This window comes from Trachemys scripta, chromosome 11 (genome assembly GCF_013100865.1).
Source record: "Trachemys scripta elegans isolate TJP31775 chromosome 11, CAS_Tse_1.0, whole genome shotgun sequence".
Classification (NCBI taxonomy): Eukaryota; Metazoa; Chordata; order Testudines; family Emydidae; genus Trachemys; species Trachemys scripta.
The window spans coordinates 19,928,265-19,944,129 of NC_048308.1; the positions used below are offsets into that span (position 1 = coordinate 19,928,265).

General features: G+C 40.7%; 1 protein-coding gene across 1 annotated transcript in view; it reads right to left on the reverse strand.

Moving 5' to 3' along the window:
• The window catches only part of LRP1B (LDL receptor related protein 1B), a 1,021,752-nt gene that overhangs the window by 685,949 nt on the left and 319,938 nt on the right, over window positions 1-15,865 (reverse strand). The window contains exon 6 of the mRNA XM_034786032.1: window positions 11,123-11,380. Within this exon, the coding sequence (XP_034641923.1) occupies window positions 11,123-11,380 (258 nt within the window). The remainder of the gene's footprint in view (window positions 1-11,122; window positions 11,381-15,865) is intronic.

The following is a 15,865-nucleotide window of genomic DNA, read 5'->3' on the forward strand; positions in this document are numbered from 1 at the left end:
GGGATGCACCTATCTCTTCCTGGGATTCACAACTGTGAACCGTCTCCTAGGTGTAGGTTTAGGTGCCTAAACCAGGTCAGCCCGTTCTTGCTAGAAAGGAGACACACACACACCCTTCCTACCATATAGCACAAGGATTAGGGCACTCTCCTGGGATGAGGGCAACGTATTTCCAAATCCCTGCTCTGCCTGATTTGACGGAAGGACTGGAACTGAGGTCTCCCATCTTCCAGGAGTGTGCCCTGACCACCAAACTGTGGGTATGCTGGTATGAGTTTCTCTTCAAGCTGTTCCAAGTACGGAGTACAGCCCTGCCCAACCCTTGGGGTGCATACTGAGGTGACTAGCACATGCTGCCGGGGCCCTCCTGCTTCTTTTAGGTGCTAGCTCAAGCAGAGCTAGTTTGTGCACCTCTACCTGAGCTGGGAATCACACTGGCTGCTGTGTAGATGAACTCTTAGACTCCTAGAGCCAATTACGCATTGCAAAACTGACCAGAGCAACACCTAAATACTTTTAAAAATCCAAGCCTTCATCTCATTTGGTCCATCTTTTCTCAAGTAGTTCAGTTAACTTTACAGGCAGCAATTTTTTTCCATTTGAAAATAATCCTGGGGAATACTGCCAACTGGGCTGACTCAAGGAGCAACTGCTGCTTTCCTGAAAGACTCTCAAAATGAAAGTGAACCTGGGCTGAATATTTCTGAAATAAAATGGAAATAGCACTGGACTTTTTTATATTTATAAAAGAATTAGGTCTGCTGATAAAATACTGGTGCATGGCCTGAAAACAAGTTGAAAAAAGGCAAAAAATACAGTCTCTGGAACCATATACGATGACAGGTATTGAAGCATTTTTCAATTAGCTAATTATTTTTGCTTATATGGTGTGACAGAGATTTTATGTAATTATGCATGGAAAGAATATTGAAACTTTATCAGCAACTCAAGGACTGTCATGGTGACTGCCTAGCCCACCATAGCATACTGCATCTGTTCTGTGACATGTTGATAAAATACAGGGTTTATAAGCAGTGACAGGAGAGCCCAACCTCCTTGCACATGCCTGCCCCACTCCCCTCATTAAATTACTTCCAAACATTAAATCACTTTGTTTCCAAACCAACCGAGAAAATTACACAGCTTAAAACTGACTTTGCCAAAAATGATTTACTCCACTGAAAAGATTTCCATTACATTGAAACTTTCCATTTCAGAATGAATGCTCCATTCATTGACATCACAAACTGTATAACCAAAAACAAGGTTTATTATGTTCAAACTGACTCACAACAAAGGAAGAGGTTTTATTATTACTATTATTTTAAAAAATCTTGACTATTATAACTGAAAGGCACCTTCAGTTATTTAGTATTTTAGGGCCTAATCCAAAATCCACTGAAGTCAATGGGCATCTTTCCACTGACTTCAGTGGACTTTATCTCGGACGCTTACTGGAGTTATGTGCAATGTCAGTGCTCTACATTATGGGCTACTCAGCAGCGTCCCCAATCCCAGAAGTTAAAAATATAATAAAATAAATTAAAAAATAAATTAGACCCTAAAATCATGAGATTAAAAAATTAAATCATGTTTTGTTAATCTATCTGATTTTTTAATCCCCCTTCCCACGTCCAGTGTATGTGACAATCACAGGGTTACCAACTCTCACAGATTTATAATGACTATGGCAATTTTGGCTCTCACTAGAGCACTAAACTGGGATCAGGTCCACCATTATACTGAATCCTGTACCAACACTTAGTAAGAGACAGTTCCTGCCTGAAGAGCTTGTTATCATCTAGTGCAAAGCACAGTGGGCAGTTTGTAACATGGGAGATGAAACTCAGATTTACCAAACGCATATCCTATAGGGGCTACCAAGCTGCTACTAGATGGGAACGTTATTAATCCTTCTACACTGGGCAGGATTCAAACCTGGTGAGCCACAAGTAAAAAGCTCTGAAATTCATCAGTAATGCCCCAAACACCCACACCAGAGAGACAATCACCTTTGTACCGAGTGTTACATATGTTAGTTTCCCCTCAACATAACATTAAGTTTCCATGTAAAATTTCCGCTAGTTGGTTCCCATTTATTATGAAACAGGTATTCATTTGCTGACCTACCTATCAGAATTTCACAAATCCTTTTGTCCCTCCTCTTGGGCAACCCAGTCACCTGTATATCAGGGCTAGTCATTTCCATCACTTCTCTACTTCTGCACAGTAAAGCAGCTTTTTGAGCTCAAACTGCAGATGTGCACATACTGCTGAGCCACTTTGCGCACAGAAACTCTTCAGTTGCAGTGCTGCAAAAAACCCACCTCGACGAGACTCGTAAGGCTATTTGCGCAGAGGCTCCAGCGCTCTATTGCCAGTGTAAACACTTGATCGCTTTCTGCGCTGTAATTTGCCTCCAGGGCTGTCCCATAATGCCTCACGTGACCGCTCTGCTCATTGTTTTGAACTCGGCTGCTCTGGAGACATGCGCCCCTCCCCTTTCAAAGCATCGTTTCTGACAACCCTTGTGTGCTGTGCTGATCTGCTCCTGGACACAAAGCAAACCATTAATGCGGAATGCTCGTGCTGCTGAACACAGAGGCAGGCATGTGTGTATGTGTGTGTGTGTGTGAGAGAGAGAGATTGCTGTGCAGAGAGCACAGGGAGGGAGGAAGGGTATGATGTCAGGGTTTCCCCTCCTCCCCCGCCTCAGGACAGGTTGCTTCTTGCCGCTGTCTGAACTTACAAGACAGCATGCTGACACACTCGCTGTCCCCCAAAACTCACTGCCTCTCTCCCCCACTCCATACACACACACATTCCCTGTCACACACTCTCTCCCCCACCTTGAGTTGAAAAGCAGCTGGCAATGTAGCAGGATGCCCATGGAACAATGGGATTGGGAAACCTGCATCATGTGACGCTGTGCCTGTCCCATGAGGCATTGCAAACCCTGCGGCCAGTTGCACAGTGGGATAGCTACCACAATGTACTGCTGTCTTTGATGTTGCACGAGCTGCTAATGTGGATCCGCTCCAGCATCACAAGGAGCACAGTGTGAACACACAGAAGCTGTTTAATTCCAGCGTTTCAATAAAAGTGGTATAACTTGTGGCACAGAAACTTGCCAGTGTAGACATACCCTAAGTTACTCTAAGTTACCTGCATACCAAGGCTTCTTAAATCCCCTTCCTTAGGGTTTTCCAGCTTCTCAACAGTGTGGTAAGCCTGGACAACAGAAGCATATTATTTGCTACATTTCTTGCAAAAGACTATGTGGAAAAACAGGTGAGATTAGGCTTTTGTTATATTAGAAAACTAGGTTCCACTGGCAACTCTGCCTGCAGGGAACCTTTCGCAAGATTTCAGCTATCTATCAGAAGTGTGACTGATACTTATGCCTTACTGTGGAGCAGTACTAGGCTTTGGATCATAGTAAGGGTTGTAAAGTGCACAGAAATATTAATAGCATGCAGGACTAGAATGCATGGTATTGGAGTATACACTTTAGTGCAATCTCCACTAGACTAAAGGAGCTTCTCTCTCTATCTTACTACCCCAAGATCATGTGATGGCCAGAGATTTTGGCATCACTAGAAGACTGATACAGCAGGGGCCAAAAACAAAAATTTGCAAGAGTCAGCAATATTGACTAAGTCCTGCAAACACTAAGTGGGAAAGTTACACTCACTAACACCAGTTCTCCCATTAAAATCAATAGGTTAGCTAATGGCGCTAAGCCCTATGCTCAGAAGTAAACTTCTGAAATATCAAGCCTATGATAGCAGCACCTCTATTGTTAAAGACTCACAGGATCTCTATTGAAGACCTGCTGTTTAATCACATTCTGACTTAGAAATTAAATTTTCCTTTGGGCTAAAATTTGGCATGCCAGTTCCTAGTTGTGGGTTCTTCTTCCCAAAGTTAGAAAGAAATTAGATTGTCATATTTTTACTACAAAGGAAGCAAACAAAGGATGTCTTGGGAGTATCAGATATTTTTCTCATGGTCATCCTTCTTCCTTATGAAAAAGGTTTTGGAGAAAAACACCTGTCAGGGATGATATAGGCATACTTAATCCTTCCTCAGCAATGGGAGATGGGTAAGCTGGCGTCTCCAGGTCACTTCCAGCCCTACATTTCTATGATGCTATAAAAACTAGAAATTTGGCAGCTATTCTTTTTTTAGTTCTACTGCATCCTTTTTGGAATTATCAAAATATTTTGCAAAAGTGTAGCATGACGGAGTTGTCTTCTGGCACTAGACTCCTATCACCACCTGTTTGGACGCTTATAAAGGCTTTCAAAGAATATTTTAGGAGGCGGAGGAGTTCTTTTTAAGGTCCTGATCCAAGATCCATTAAAGTGAATGGAAAGGATACCATTGACTTCAATAGGCTTTGGATCAGGCCTTAAGGTTTTAGCACTTATTTGTAATAAGGAAATATTTGCAGTAATAAATTAGTGTTCAGAAATAAGTGTTAAATTTGCTGTCAGTTAGTTTAATTGACATGAAGTTGATTGTGTGAATTTCCCTAGATTGGCCTTGTGAAAGAACAGCTCAGCTTGGAAAGAGCAGAGATAGATCTCTATAAAACAGTCAGAGAATTTATGAGTAAAAATCAAGACAAGCCTTAGTAGAAGAATGAAAGAAAAATGTCCACAGTTTGGCGGTGATTGTTTTCACTGGTAAATTATTTATCATACATTTTAACTTCAGTTTACAATAGCAGGAGAGAGTGTTTTTAAAAATAATTAAAAATCAAACCAGGCCTCAGATTTGTAGTATGCTATAGTCCACACAGAAGTGACCTAGTGAGTTCCCTAAGAAGAGAAGGTCATACAAGAGCCTGAAGGCTGTGGCCCAGAGAGGATGAAGGACTTTGGGGAACTGCTGTAACCAAGAAAGTTACTCAGACATGAGAGGGGAGGATTGTGGCCCTAGTAATTTAGGATTCTGTTTTGATCTGTTTCATTACCCTTTCATTATCCTGGAATGAGTGATTTTTCAGTTTGGCCAGAAAGCAAGATAAATTATCTGTCTTGGATTGTGATTAGTGGGGAAACTGAGGCACGACTGTATGCTAAACAGAGAGAGGTAAGAAGCTGCTACACAGGCGTTGTGGCCCTATTGGAAATGTTTGGGCTGTTGAAGGTTGTGATGGTCCTTGATTGGAGTTTGGTTGTTAGGCTAGCGTCAGCTGGTGGTCAGGACTTAGGCCCTCCCACTCAACTGGGTTCCAGCCCACAGCCTTTGAGGGTTATCAGTGATCTGACAGCCAGAGGCTGCTTAAGGCTGCCCTCCCTATCACCTCCCCTCTGATTGTTCCAAGGTCACCATTTGGGTCTAGGTGGCGTGAAAGCCACCTAGCACCTTCTGGCAGCTGCATATAGCACAATAGCTTTCTTACTCAACTGGATGGCAACTGCTTCTTTCTGCAGTATGGCCCAACCTCCTGGGCCAGCTCAGTTCTAGGGCTTTCCCCTGTTGGGGCAGTCCAAACAAAATAAAGAGGAATTAACAAAACTCTGAGTCCATATGAGAGGGAGAGGACAATGCATCTCTCTCAGGCTATCCCTGTAGCAGTTCTCCCTTTCCTCAGTGAGAGACCTTTCGGCAGTTGTCATGGGAAGATATTCTGTCTTTTCCTCAGCTCTCAACTGCTGGAGCTGCAGATTGCAGGTCTGCTCTCTTCCCAGGTCTGCCACCACATGAGCTGCTCCCCTGCCTCTTAACTCCTCTTCCCGTTGGAGCATTTCCTACAGGTATGGTGGGGTGGGGCTGGCTGAGCCCAGAGCAATTCTTTAACCCCTGGTTGCCATTACAAAAGTCCACTGAGGACTTAGCAAAGTAAGGAGAGTTCAGCTTTTAGATAGAACCTGGCTTTAAAGAACAGTATGATAGAATATCATGTAAAATCTAGAAAAAGCCAACTTAGTGTATGTGAATTTCAAAGACTTAAGTAAAGACATATAGTATTTGGGAAGGCCTGTATGTAATCAGAATCTTATACCTTAACATTTATTTGTTTTTCCCTCCTTTAATTCCACACTAGAAAAATGCTACTATTTCTTTGGGGTTTTTTGTTCATGTACTTTTTACATTAAATTAATCTTATAACTGATAACAATAAAAATACATTTGTAAAATGTTCAGTACAGAGTCTCACATTTCAGATCCCCACCAAACTAATTATCTATTAGTTTTAGATGTTGATAGCATGCACAATTATTCTATTTTACAAAATCATGTTAACAAAACTCAAAACACTGATATATTTTACAAGCAGAATAATCTAATCAAAGAGTATTTTATATATTAAAATGTTGCAGATATATGATGGTTCTCAGACTGTTATGCCTGTTTTGAGATAAATTTACATGGAACAACTTGCAAAAAAGTGCTGACCGCAGCAAAAAGAGTAATGTTATTTTCATTTATCATTTACAAAAACTTCTTCTGTACTCGGAAATGTTTGGCCTTCCTTTACACTTCTCTACAGTTGCAAGAGTCATGCTGTCATAGAGATGAAGGAAAAGGGAAAGAAATTGCAGGCCAACTCTGAGAGATGCCATTGGTAATGAGGAGTGTTTTTACACACACACACACACACACACACACACACACACACACACACACACACACACACACACACACACACTCTTCGAGAATGAGCCTATCACTGTACCTCTATCTCTCATTATGCTTTTTTTCTGCTAGGTTAAGATTAATTCTGTCTACCATCAGAATTTTTTCCACATGTAGGTACTTGAAAATAGCCACCAAGGCCAGCACTACTTAGTTACAGGGTTTTATTCAGAGAACATACCTGTTGGAGAAAGGATGTAGTTGTTGAGGGAGAGGAAGAGGTCTGAAGTGGTATTTTGTGATTTGGGATGGAAAACCAGGTTGCTAACTTTCACAGGCTCGGACACTGGAGTTCAAAACATGGAGGGTTGACTGAAATTCCCCTCTCCTGTCAGTGCTGATGGATCAAGTGGGGGCTGTGTGCTTCCAGCCAGATGGAACCAGCTGAGAGATAGAGTTCTTATGGAAGTCTTCATAGATTTTAAGGCCAGAAGGGTCCATTGTGAAATCTAGCTGACCTTTTGTGTAACACAGGTGCAAAATCCTCATAAAATAATTTCTGTATCAAGCCCATAGATTCATTTTGAGATATAGAATATCATTTCTCAAGATATCCTGCCTTGATGGATAATCCACCATGTCCCTTGGAAAATTGTTCCAATGGTTAATTACCCTCACAGTTACAAAATTGCTCCACATTTATAGTTTGAATTTGTCAAGCCATCAAATCTCACTATGTTTTTTTTTCTGTTAGATTAAAGAGCTGTCTGCTACAAGAATTTCCCCCCATGTAGGTAGGTACTTATAGACTGTGAACAAGTCACCTTTTAACTTTCTCATCAATAAACCACATGTCTGAATCTCTTGCTATAGGCAAATTTTCCAGAATAATTCTTGTAGCTTTTTCTGAACTTTTTCAAGTTGTCAACATTCTTTTTGAAGTGTTGACACTAGAACTGGAGACAGAATTCTATAAACTGCCTTAATAATGCCATACAGAGGTATTACCACCTCCCTACTCCTGCTTGATATTTTCCTGCTTATATATCCAAGGATTGTGTTCACACTATTAGGTACAGCATTCCACCGGCAACTCATGCTATGACCCCTACGTCCTTTTCCTGCTTTTCAGAATATAGTCTTCCAACTTATAAATGTTCCCTCGCTCTTTGGACTGGATCCACAAAGAGGACTTAGGCTCAGCATCGCAATGCCTAACTATAGGTGCTCTGCTGCCTGATGGAATCTACAGAATTAGGCTCCCAATACAATATATGGGCACCTCAGAATGGTGATCCACAGCCACTGATCTGAGCATGGAGCTGCCTTGGCTAACCACTAGGAAATTCCAAGGAAAGTGGAGTATCCTACACCATGCCCTTGTAAGAAAGTTAGGCACCTAAGTCCTTTTTCACAAGAAAAACAAAAAACTCACACACATAATGACAGTGCCTCCTTTCAGCTGTTAGCCCAGTGGTTAGCACACTCACCCAGGATGTGGGAGGCCCAGGTGCCATTCTACCCTCTGTCTGATTTGGAGCACGGATTTGAAGCCACGTCTTCTATCTCTTAGGCAAGCGCCTTAACCACTATACTATGGAATATTCCAGGGTGGGTCTGTCTTTCAATCTCTCCTATTGAAACTGTTCTATTCTTTGTAACTAATTAAACAGTCATTGGAACAGAGACTTGAACTTAAGTCTCCCAAATCCCAGAGGAGTACCCTAACAACTGGGCTATGGAGTCACTCTCTCTCTCTTTCTTTGGTCCCATGATTATTCAATTACTTATCAAAAATGGAACAGCTTCAACAAGAGTCACTAAGAGAAACCCACCCCAGAATATTCCATAGCCTAGTGGCAGGTTAATGCTTAAGTATCTAAGATTCCTTTGATCTACCCCTTTGTTCCTCACAGACTCTAAGGCCAGAAGGGACCTTCATGATCATCTAGTCTGGTCTCCTGCACAGAACCTCATCCACCCATTCCTGCAGTGGGCCCATAACTTTGGCTGAGTTACTTAAATACTCAAATCTTGATTTAAAGACTTCAAGTTACAGAGAATCCTCGATGTGGGATCTTGCATTTCGCTTTGTTAAAAAGCATATTATTCAAATGAGCCCATCTCACCAAGCAATTCAGGTCAATCCATATAACTGTCCCCATCAGTATTTATCATTCCACCAATTTTTGTGTCATATGTAAACTTTACCATCACTGATTTTATGTTTTCCTCCAGATCATTGGTAAAGATATTGAATAGTGTTTAGTCACAAACAGATACCTTGCAAGATTGGGATAAAGAAGCACTGCAAGGGGCAGTATTTTTCTTTGTTTTCTGTACAAAGACTTCACAGGGGTGGCCCTTTGTTCTTGTTGTGCCTGTTATTGGCCAAAACACCAAATAAGAGAAACTAAGGGAATATCTTTCCATGGTAGGGAGACCACTGTTCATTTTTCTTTGAAGAATTCTATGGGTATGACCATTTGTTAGGCTTGGCTGACACAGGAACATGCCGAATCAGGTGTTCTTTATTGGTTGTCAAATGAAACTTAATTAATTTATAGTAAGGAAACACTGCAAAATGAGAAAAAATAAGATGAATTGTGTGTATGAGAGAGAGAGAGATGCTAAAATTTAATTCTCCAGAGGCTGTGGATTGTAGCCATCAGAGGTCCTCTTCTCCCCTGTAGGATACAGTTTCAGGTAACTCCAAGTGGAAATTAGTGCCTCTTGAGATTGGCCTGATTAGAAGCACCAGGTGGATTACTTTTATCCTTCTAATGAGGCAGGGAATGAGACTACAGTATAGTTATCTAAGTCAAGAGTAAACTAAAAGTTGGAACAAATCTTTGTAGCATACTCCGTAGCCAGGGAAATATCAATTCAAAAGTAATTAGACCAAACAATTAGATGTAAAGATTCAGAAAAAAATATATAGAGTCCACAGACTGGTGTGAAAATACAGTGCCTACAAAAACTGATTAGCTCACTGATTTGAGCCACTATGTTCATTTCCCAATCATAGTTCAACCCTGATTCTGAAAACAGATGTTCTAATGCAGACACTGCAGCATTCGGACTGTTAAGTCTTTCTATGCATAGGGAGCACAGACAGGAATTGGGGAAGACCCAAATAGTGCATTGAGACTGTGCTTTGATGATGGAGTTTAGAGGATGAGGGGACACACTGTTAATTAAAAAGAACAGGAGTACTTGTGGCACCTTTGAGACTAACAAATGTATTAGAGCATAAGCTTTCGTGGGCTACAGCCCACTTCTTCAGATGCATATTAATTTTGTGAAGAACCCTAGCTAATTCCTTTCATTTTATGCAATAAAAAGAACAAAAAAGATATTTAGGAAGTGCCCACTCCAGTCCCACTGACAAGAAAATTGGGACTTTGTAGTGAAAATATAAAGAACTGTGAAAAATACACAATGGAAGTCCAAGTAAAATAAGAACAAGTTCAAACATACAAAGTAGCCTTAGTATCTGAGGGAAAATGTAGGATCACTCAGAAGGGCAGACAGTGGCGAAAGTAGTAAATTCCTCTGACTAAAAAAAAGTTCTTGATTTTCAAAGTAGTAAAGGATGGGCATGGATGGATGTGTAAGAGGGAAAAAGTTCCTTATGCCATAGGCATACATTGAAAAAGGTATTTTTCTTGGTGATCTGAATATTACTTGTGAAATCTGCCTAAGTGCAGAAATTCATCATTAGAACCTGTAGTCATGTTTTGCAGTTGGCCCCATCTCCATTATAGTCCCAATCAAACCCTGGGTCTGAACACGCCCACTTGGTGGTGAAGGGGTTTAAAATCTACATCAGAATTGTCTGGCTCAGGTCCATCTCTACTTAAGAGAGGACAGAGTAGGGTTTTCAGAAAAAGAGGGCAAAATGATGGAGATTCCAATTCAGAGGCATTCTAAAGTTTAGCATTGCGCAATCTTTCTACGCTAGTTAAACTGCACAGAGGGATAACTCATCATGAGGGCGACTCTAAATCTTCCTAGTGCAAAAGTGAGAAATTTCCAGTAAATTAGGAAATATTACAAGTGTTTGAAAGTAATGAAGCTCTACTAATCTACAGTAAATGTGACAATTATATGCACATGTTGTTAATTAGCATCTTATAATTTATCTGGAAACAATCATTTTCACCAAATTTTATCTATCAACACATTTCAGAAAAAAAGGCATTTTCAAGTTTCTTCTTCCTTTGTAATGGCTTTGTTTTTTTGTAATATCATACCGATCACACAGTGCAGTTAGACTCTGTGAAAACTCACAGCTTTTTTCAACCCTCTGTGTCTATGCGTTAGAGAGGGAAACAGCAACAAAGCAGAAAAATGCTTCTGTGCCTTTCAATGTTTAATGCCTCCGCAGAGCAACAGAATATCTTGAAATATCAACAACACTAAGCACCAAAATAATAGTTTTTAAGTCTGCAAGCAAAGTTTGCTAGAAAGACAGATATTTTTTACTATTTTGCTAATGGAATCCCACTAACAAAATTAAAATACTTACTGTGAAGATACTGAGCAATGTTTATTATCCATTCATCTGTTAATCTTCCAGATTTTGATATCTTGGTACATTTCAGCTGACTTGAAGATTCTCTCGATTCAATCCAACAAATTGTGTCCTTATTGTATATAAAATCCAGTGTATTAATTCCATTTCCTTTCACTGAGTTTGGAGTAGAAACTTGACTTCCATTAAGATATAATACATCAATAGTTTCAGAGCTTGCAATCAGAAGAATTGGAGGTCTATCACTGGGCTCTAAAAAAAAATGAGCAAAAAGTTTAGTTGACAGATCATCCTATTACCATCTTTCCAAAAACATGTAGCATTTATGTTACCTTAGTTCTATATTTTAAAAAAATATTTAAATGTAACACACTGATTTGGGGGGGGGGGAAGGGGACGGAGAATGCACCACAGTAATTGAGTTTACCACTCGGTAATATTTAATCTCGATGTTTCTTAACATTCACCCAGTTTTTGTTATGAATCTGTATAGCACCTAGCACAGTGGGATCCTTATCCATGACTAGGGCTCCTAGTTGCTACAGAAATACAAAGAAAGAAAGAAAGAAAGAAAGAAATAAAGAAAGAAAGAAAGAAAGAAAGAAAGACATCGTCGTCATCCAAATTTACCACAAAGTATATTCAACGGAATCACTTAAAAGCAACAATGAAGCTAATCTTTCTAGATATCTCTCTATCTGACCTGGGAATCTTCACGAGCATTAGTATATATAATGTTCATGTTCAGTATGAAACAGTGTATTTGGATAAGTCATTGCAAGGGAACGAAAGACTATTTGTATCAGTATTGAGAAAAATCTGACAAAAGTCTCTTCCCGTTCGCCAAAGCCCCTGCACAGAAGCAGAGTAGGATTCTGAACTGGTGCTACCTTCAATATGAGGTGGGGCCTGGCTAACATGCCCAGCATGCTGCAGTATATTTCCCTGATCTGCTAATCTGAAGGGAATAGCCAAATTCCTGGACTAATAACATATAAACTCTTGACAGCACTGGTGCACTCCGGAAAGTGCATCCTGCTCCTTCCTGAAGCAGCAGCATAAGGCAAGACTCAGATCCACTAAGGCACCTAAGATGCATAAATCACAGTTTTAGGCAGCAATGCAATCCACAAAATCCCTGATCAGCTGCTGTCTAAACTCACTCAATGCCTAAATTTTTGCAGTATCAAGGCCCATTCAAAATCTGGCAAGAGACAGTGATGGACAGTCTTCTAACTTTTAGCCCAGTGGTTAGTGCACTCACCTGGGATGTCTAAGACCCAGGTTCAATTTCTCCATCTGCCTGAGGGGGAGAATGGATATGAACAGGGTTCTCTCACCAGAATGCCCTAACCATTAGGTTATAGGATAATCTAATGTGAGGCTCCCTCAGTGTCTCCTGTTTAAGTATTTATTCAAAGTGTACAGCTTCAAGGTCAAAGAGAGCAAAACAGAGGAAGGATGACTCTACATTCTGGTATTTAAGGTAACCATCAAGGAAGGTGAAACCCAGGGTCAAGACCCCTGGCTCCAATGAATCTAATTATTTATCCACACTGAAACAGCTTCAGCAAGAGAGAATAAGGGAACCCCATTTCAGAATATCCCATAGGTCAATCTTCTGAGAGGGGGGAAACCCCTGTTCAAATACTTTTTCCCCCTTAGGCAGAGGGGGACTTGAAGCTGGGTCTTTCACACCCTAGGTTAGTGCTGTAATCACTGGGCTAAAAATTGTAAGGTAAGCACCATCATCTTCTCCTCCAACCATTTTGTGACAAATGAGGCACACATTCTCACAAGATACAAATTAATTGCCTGAGTTGCCTGACTGCAGGACAGAGGTTACCGACTGTAGATTGCTAGCACAGATAGGCATCTCCCTTCAGCCGGACTTAGGCACCTAACTCCATAAGACAGAAGGGGCTTTGGGACACAACTCTCTCCTTGGTATCTTCCATAGGCTAACTTAGATCATTCCCCAGCTAGACACTGGCTTTTGTGGATCACATTCTTAGGTACCTATCTCTCCCCATTCATTGTACAGTAACTCCTTACTTAACTTTGTAGTTATGTTCCTGAAAAATGCAACTTTAAGTGAAACAATGTTAAACGAATCCAGTTGTCCCATAAGATTTAATGTAAATGCAGGGAGTTAGGTTCCAAGGAAATTCTTTGGGGGCAGACAAAAGGCATTATACTGTATACTGTACAGTACTGTACTGTGGTTAGGAAGTGCCCCTGGCTTACCCCCACACAGGCACAGCCCGCTGCAGACAAGAACGCTAGGAAGCACCTTTGCAGCAGCAGCGGTAGCTTCCCCTGAGAACAGGCTCGGATTTTGCTGGAAATGTGCCAGGCCCGCCTCTTCCTGTCCCCGCTCCACTCCAGGCCCACTTCTTCCCACCCCCACTCCACCTCCTCTCCGGAGCATGCCACAATGCCCCCCACCCAAAGTCCTAAGCGCCGCCAAACAGGTGGTTGGCGGTGCTTAGGACTTTCTGGGAGGGAGGGGGAGGAGGCGGAGAAGCAGAACTTGTGCAATTCTCCCTTGTAAAGTCACTGCTCTTCCACAGAATCTTACAAGCAAGCAGCCAAACGACGTTATAAGGGAGCATTGCACAACTTTAAACGAGCATGTTCCCTAATTGAGCAAGGAGGTAACATTGAAAAAACATTAAGTGGGACAACATTAAATGAGGAGTTACTGTATAGGGAGCCTAGGTGCCCAACTCAGGGTTTCTGGATCAAATTGTTCCTGTGATTTTCTAGACGTGTAAAAGTTAGGTGTTGTGATGCTCAGAGTAAGTCTCTTTGCGGATCCGGGCCTAAGTTCTTTCCCTGAGTCTACCTGTATTGTGCTGTCAGGATGGCCCTTAGACTATTTGCTTGGCTGATACCACTCCATTCCTTTCCCCACCTTTTGGCTCATAGTAGCAAGGCTGGGATGTTTTCCCTGAAGCTATAATAGAAAATTCCAGAACTATTCTCACCTATTTATACGTGTCAACATGACAACAGGCGGACCATGCCAAAGAAAAATTAACAAATTATTACTGACAGCTGCAATATTTTCAAATGAAAGTACAATTACAGAAATACAGTATATAGGTCCCAAATTGACTGAACCTCATTCAGGTTATTGAGTTATTATTAAACACATCTTAGCAGAAATGTTGAACAACAAGTTGATAATAAGGCATTATGGTGTTATCTAGAACTCCCTAATAGCTAAAACAACGAGAAGTCCTTGTGGCACCTTAGAGACTAATGAATTGATTTGGACATAAGCTTTTGTGGGCTAGAGCCCACTTCATCAGATGCATGAAGTGAAAAATACAGGAGCAGGTATAAATACATGAAAGAATGGGGGTTGCTTTACCAAGTGTGAGGTCAGTCTAATGAGATAAATCAATTAACAGCAGGATACCAAGGGTAGAAAAACAACTTTTGAAGTGGTAAGAGCATGGCCCATTACAGACAGTTGACAAGAAGGTGTAAGTAACAGTAGGAGAAATTAGTAATGGGGAAATTAAGTTTAGGTTTTGTAATGACCCAACCACTCCCAGTCTTTATTCAGGCCATTAGGTGCCACAAAGACTCCTCATTGTTTTTGCTGATACAGACTAACACGACTACCACTCTGAAACCTGTCCCCAATAGCTGATAATGTTGAAACTGCCTGAGAACAGTTAGACTTTAAATTTTACTCTGGACTTATTTTAGTTGACACTGAAATCTGGTGTTTTGCTGAGATAATCACAAATATGGTCAATTAGTAAATTACAACTTGTTCCTTACAGCACAATGAACCACCTTACAGCCTATGCTTTATCTCATTCAACCCTAAAGTAGGTATCAGCAGGAAACACATGAAACAGTGCATTAAGGTATGGAAAACGGCACACTGAAGTGAATCTTTTGTAGAAATTTAAGTTCACATTTACAATGTGTATTATCCTCAAGCCTCTGAGAAAATATTTCACAGCATGGGGTAATAATGCTAAATGGGCCAAATCCTGAGGCCAACATTTTCAAAAGTGGGGACAGGTCTTGAAAATATTACCTGACACCTAATAGCCCAAGGTCTAAATTGTCAAGCCAATGTGAAAAATACCCAAGCTGCCATATAAAGCGCACTTACCCAAAGATGCCCCACTTGCAATTCAAAACAACGGAACAGTTGTGTGCTGTATTTAAATGTAATACTGTCAGTCCACATTCTACTTAATAGAGGTTTAAAAATTAATGTAGCCCTGGGGCAGGTGGAATGCTGAAATAAATATTCATTAGATATATTTGACAAATTTCATCTAACAAAACATTTAATGAATAGTATTTGATGAACCAGTCAGTTACTAGAAAAGTATCAATTGAATAAAATACTTGGTGGATTCTGATGAAATCCATCAAATAATCTATTCACAGAGTTTTGTTCAATGCCACTGAATGATTCTATTGACTTTGTTTTTCTTGCTTATGTTTTTGCGTACTCTCTCTCCCTGGCTTCATCCCACATGCTCTTTCCTATTGTGGATCAGAGTTAACCTTTTCCCAAGATTGTCTCCATTTACTATTTCCTCTTTTCTTTCTCTCTACCACCATTCCTTATCTTTTTTTTTTCTCTACACTATAGTTTCTACCTCATCCCCTACATTTTTTCTCTCCTGTTTTCTCCCACTTTTCCCTGCAGACAGAGAAGCTACTTACCCTGTACAGTAGCTGGAGTTCTTTGAGATG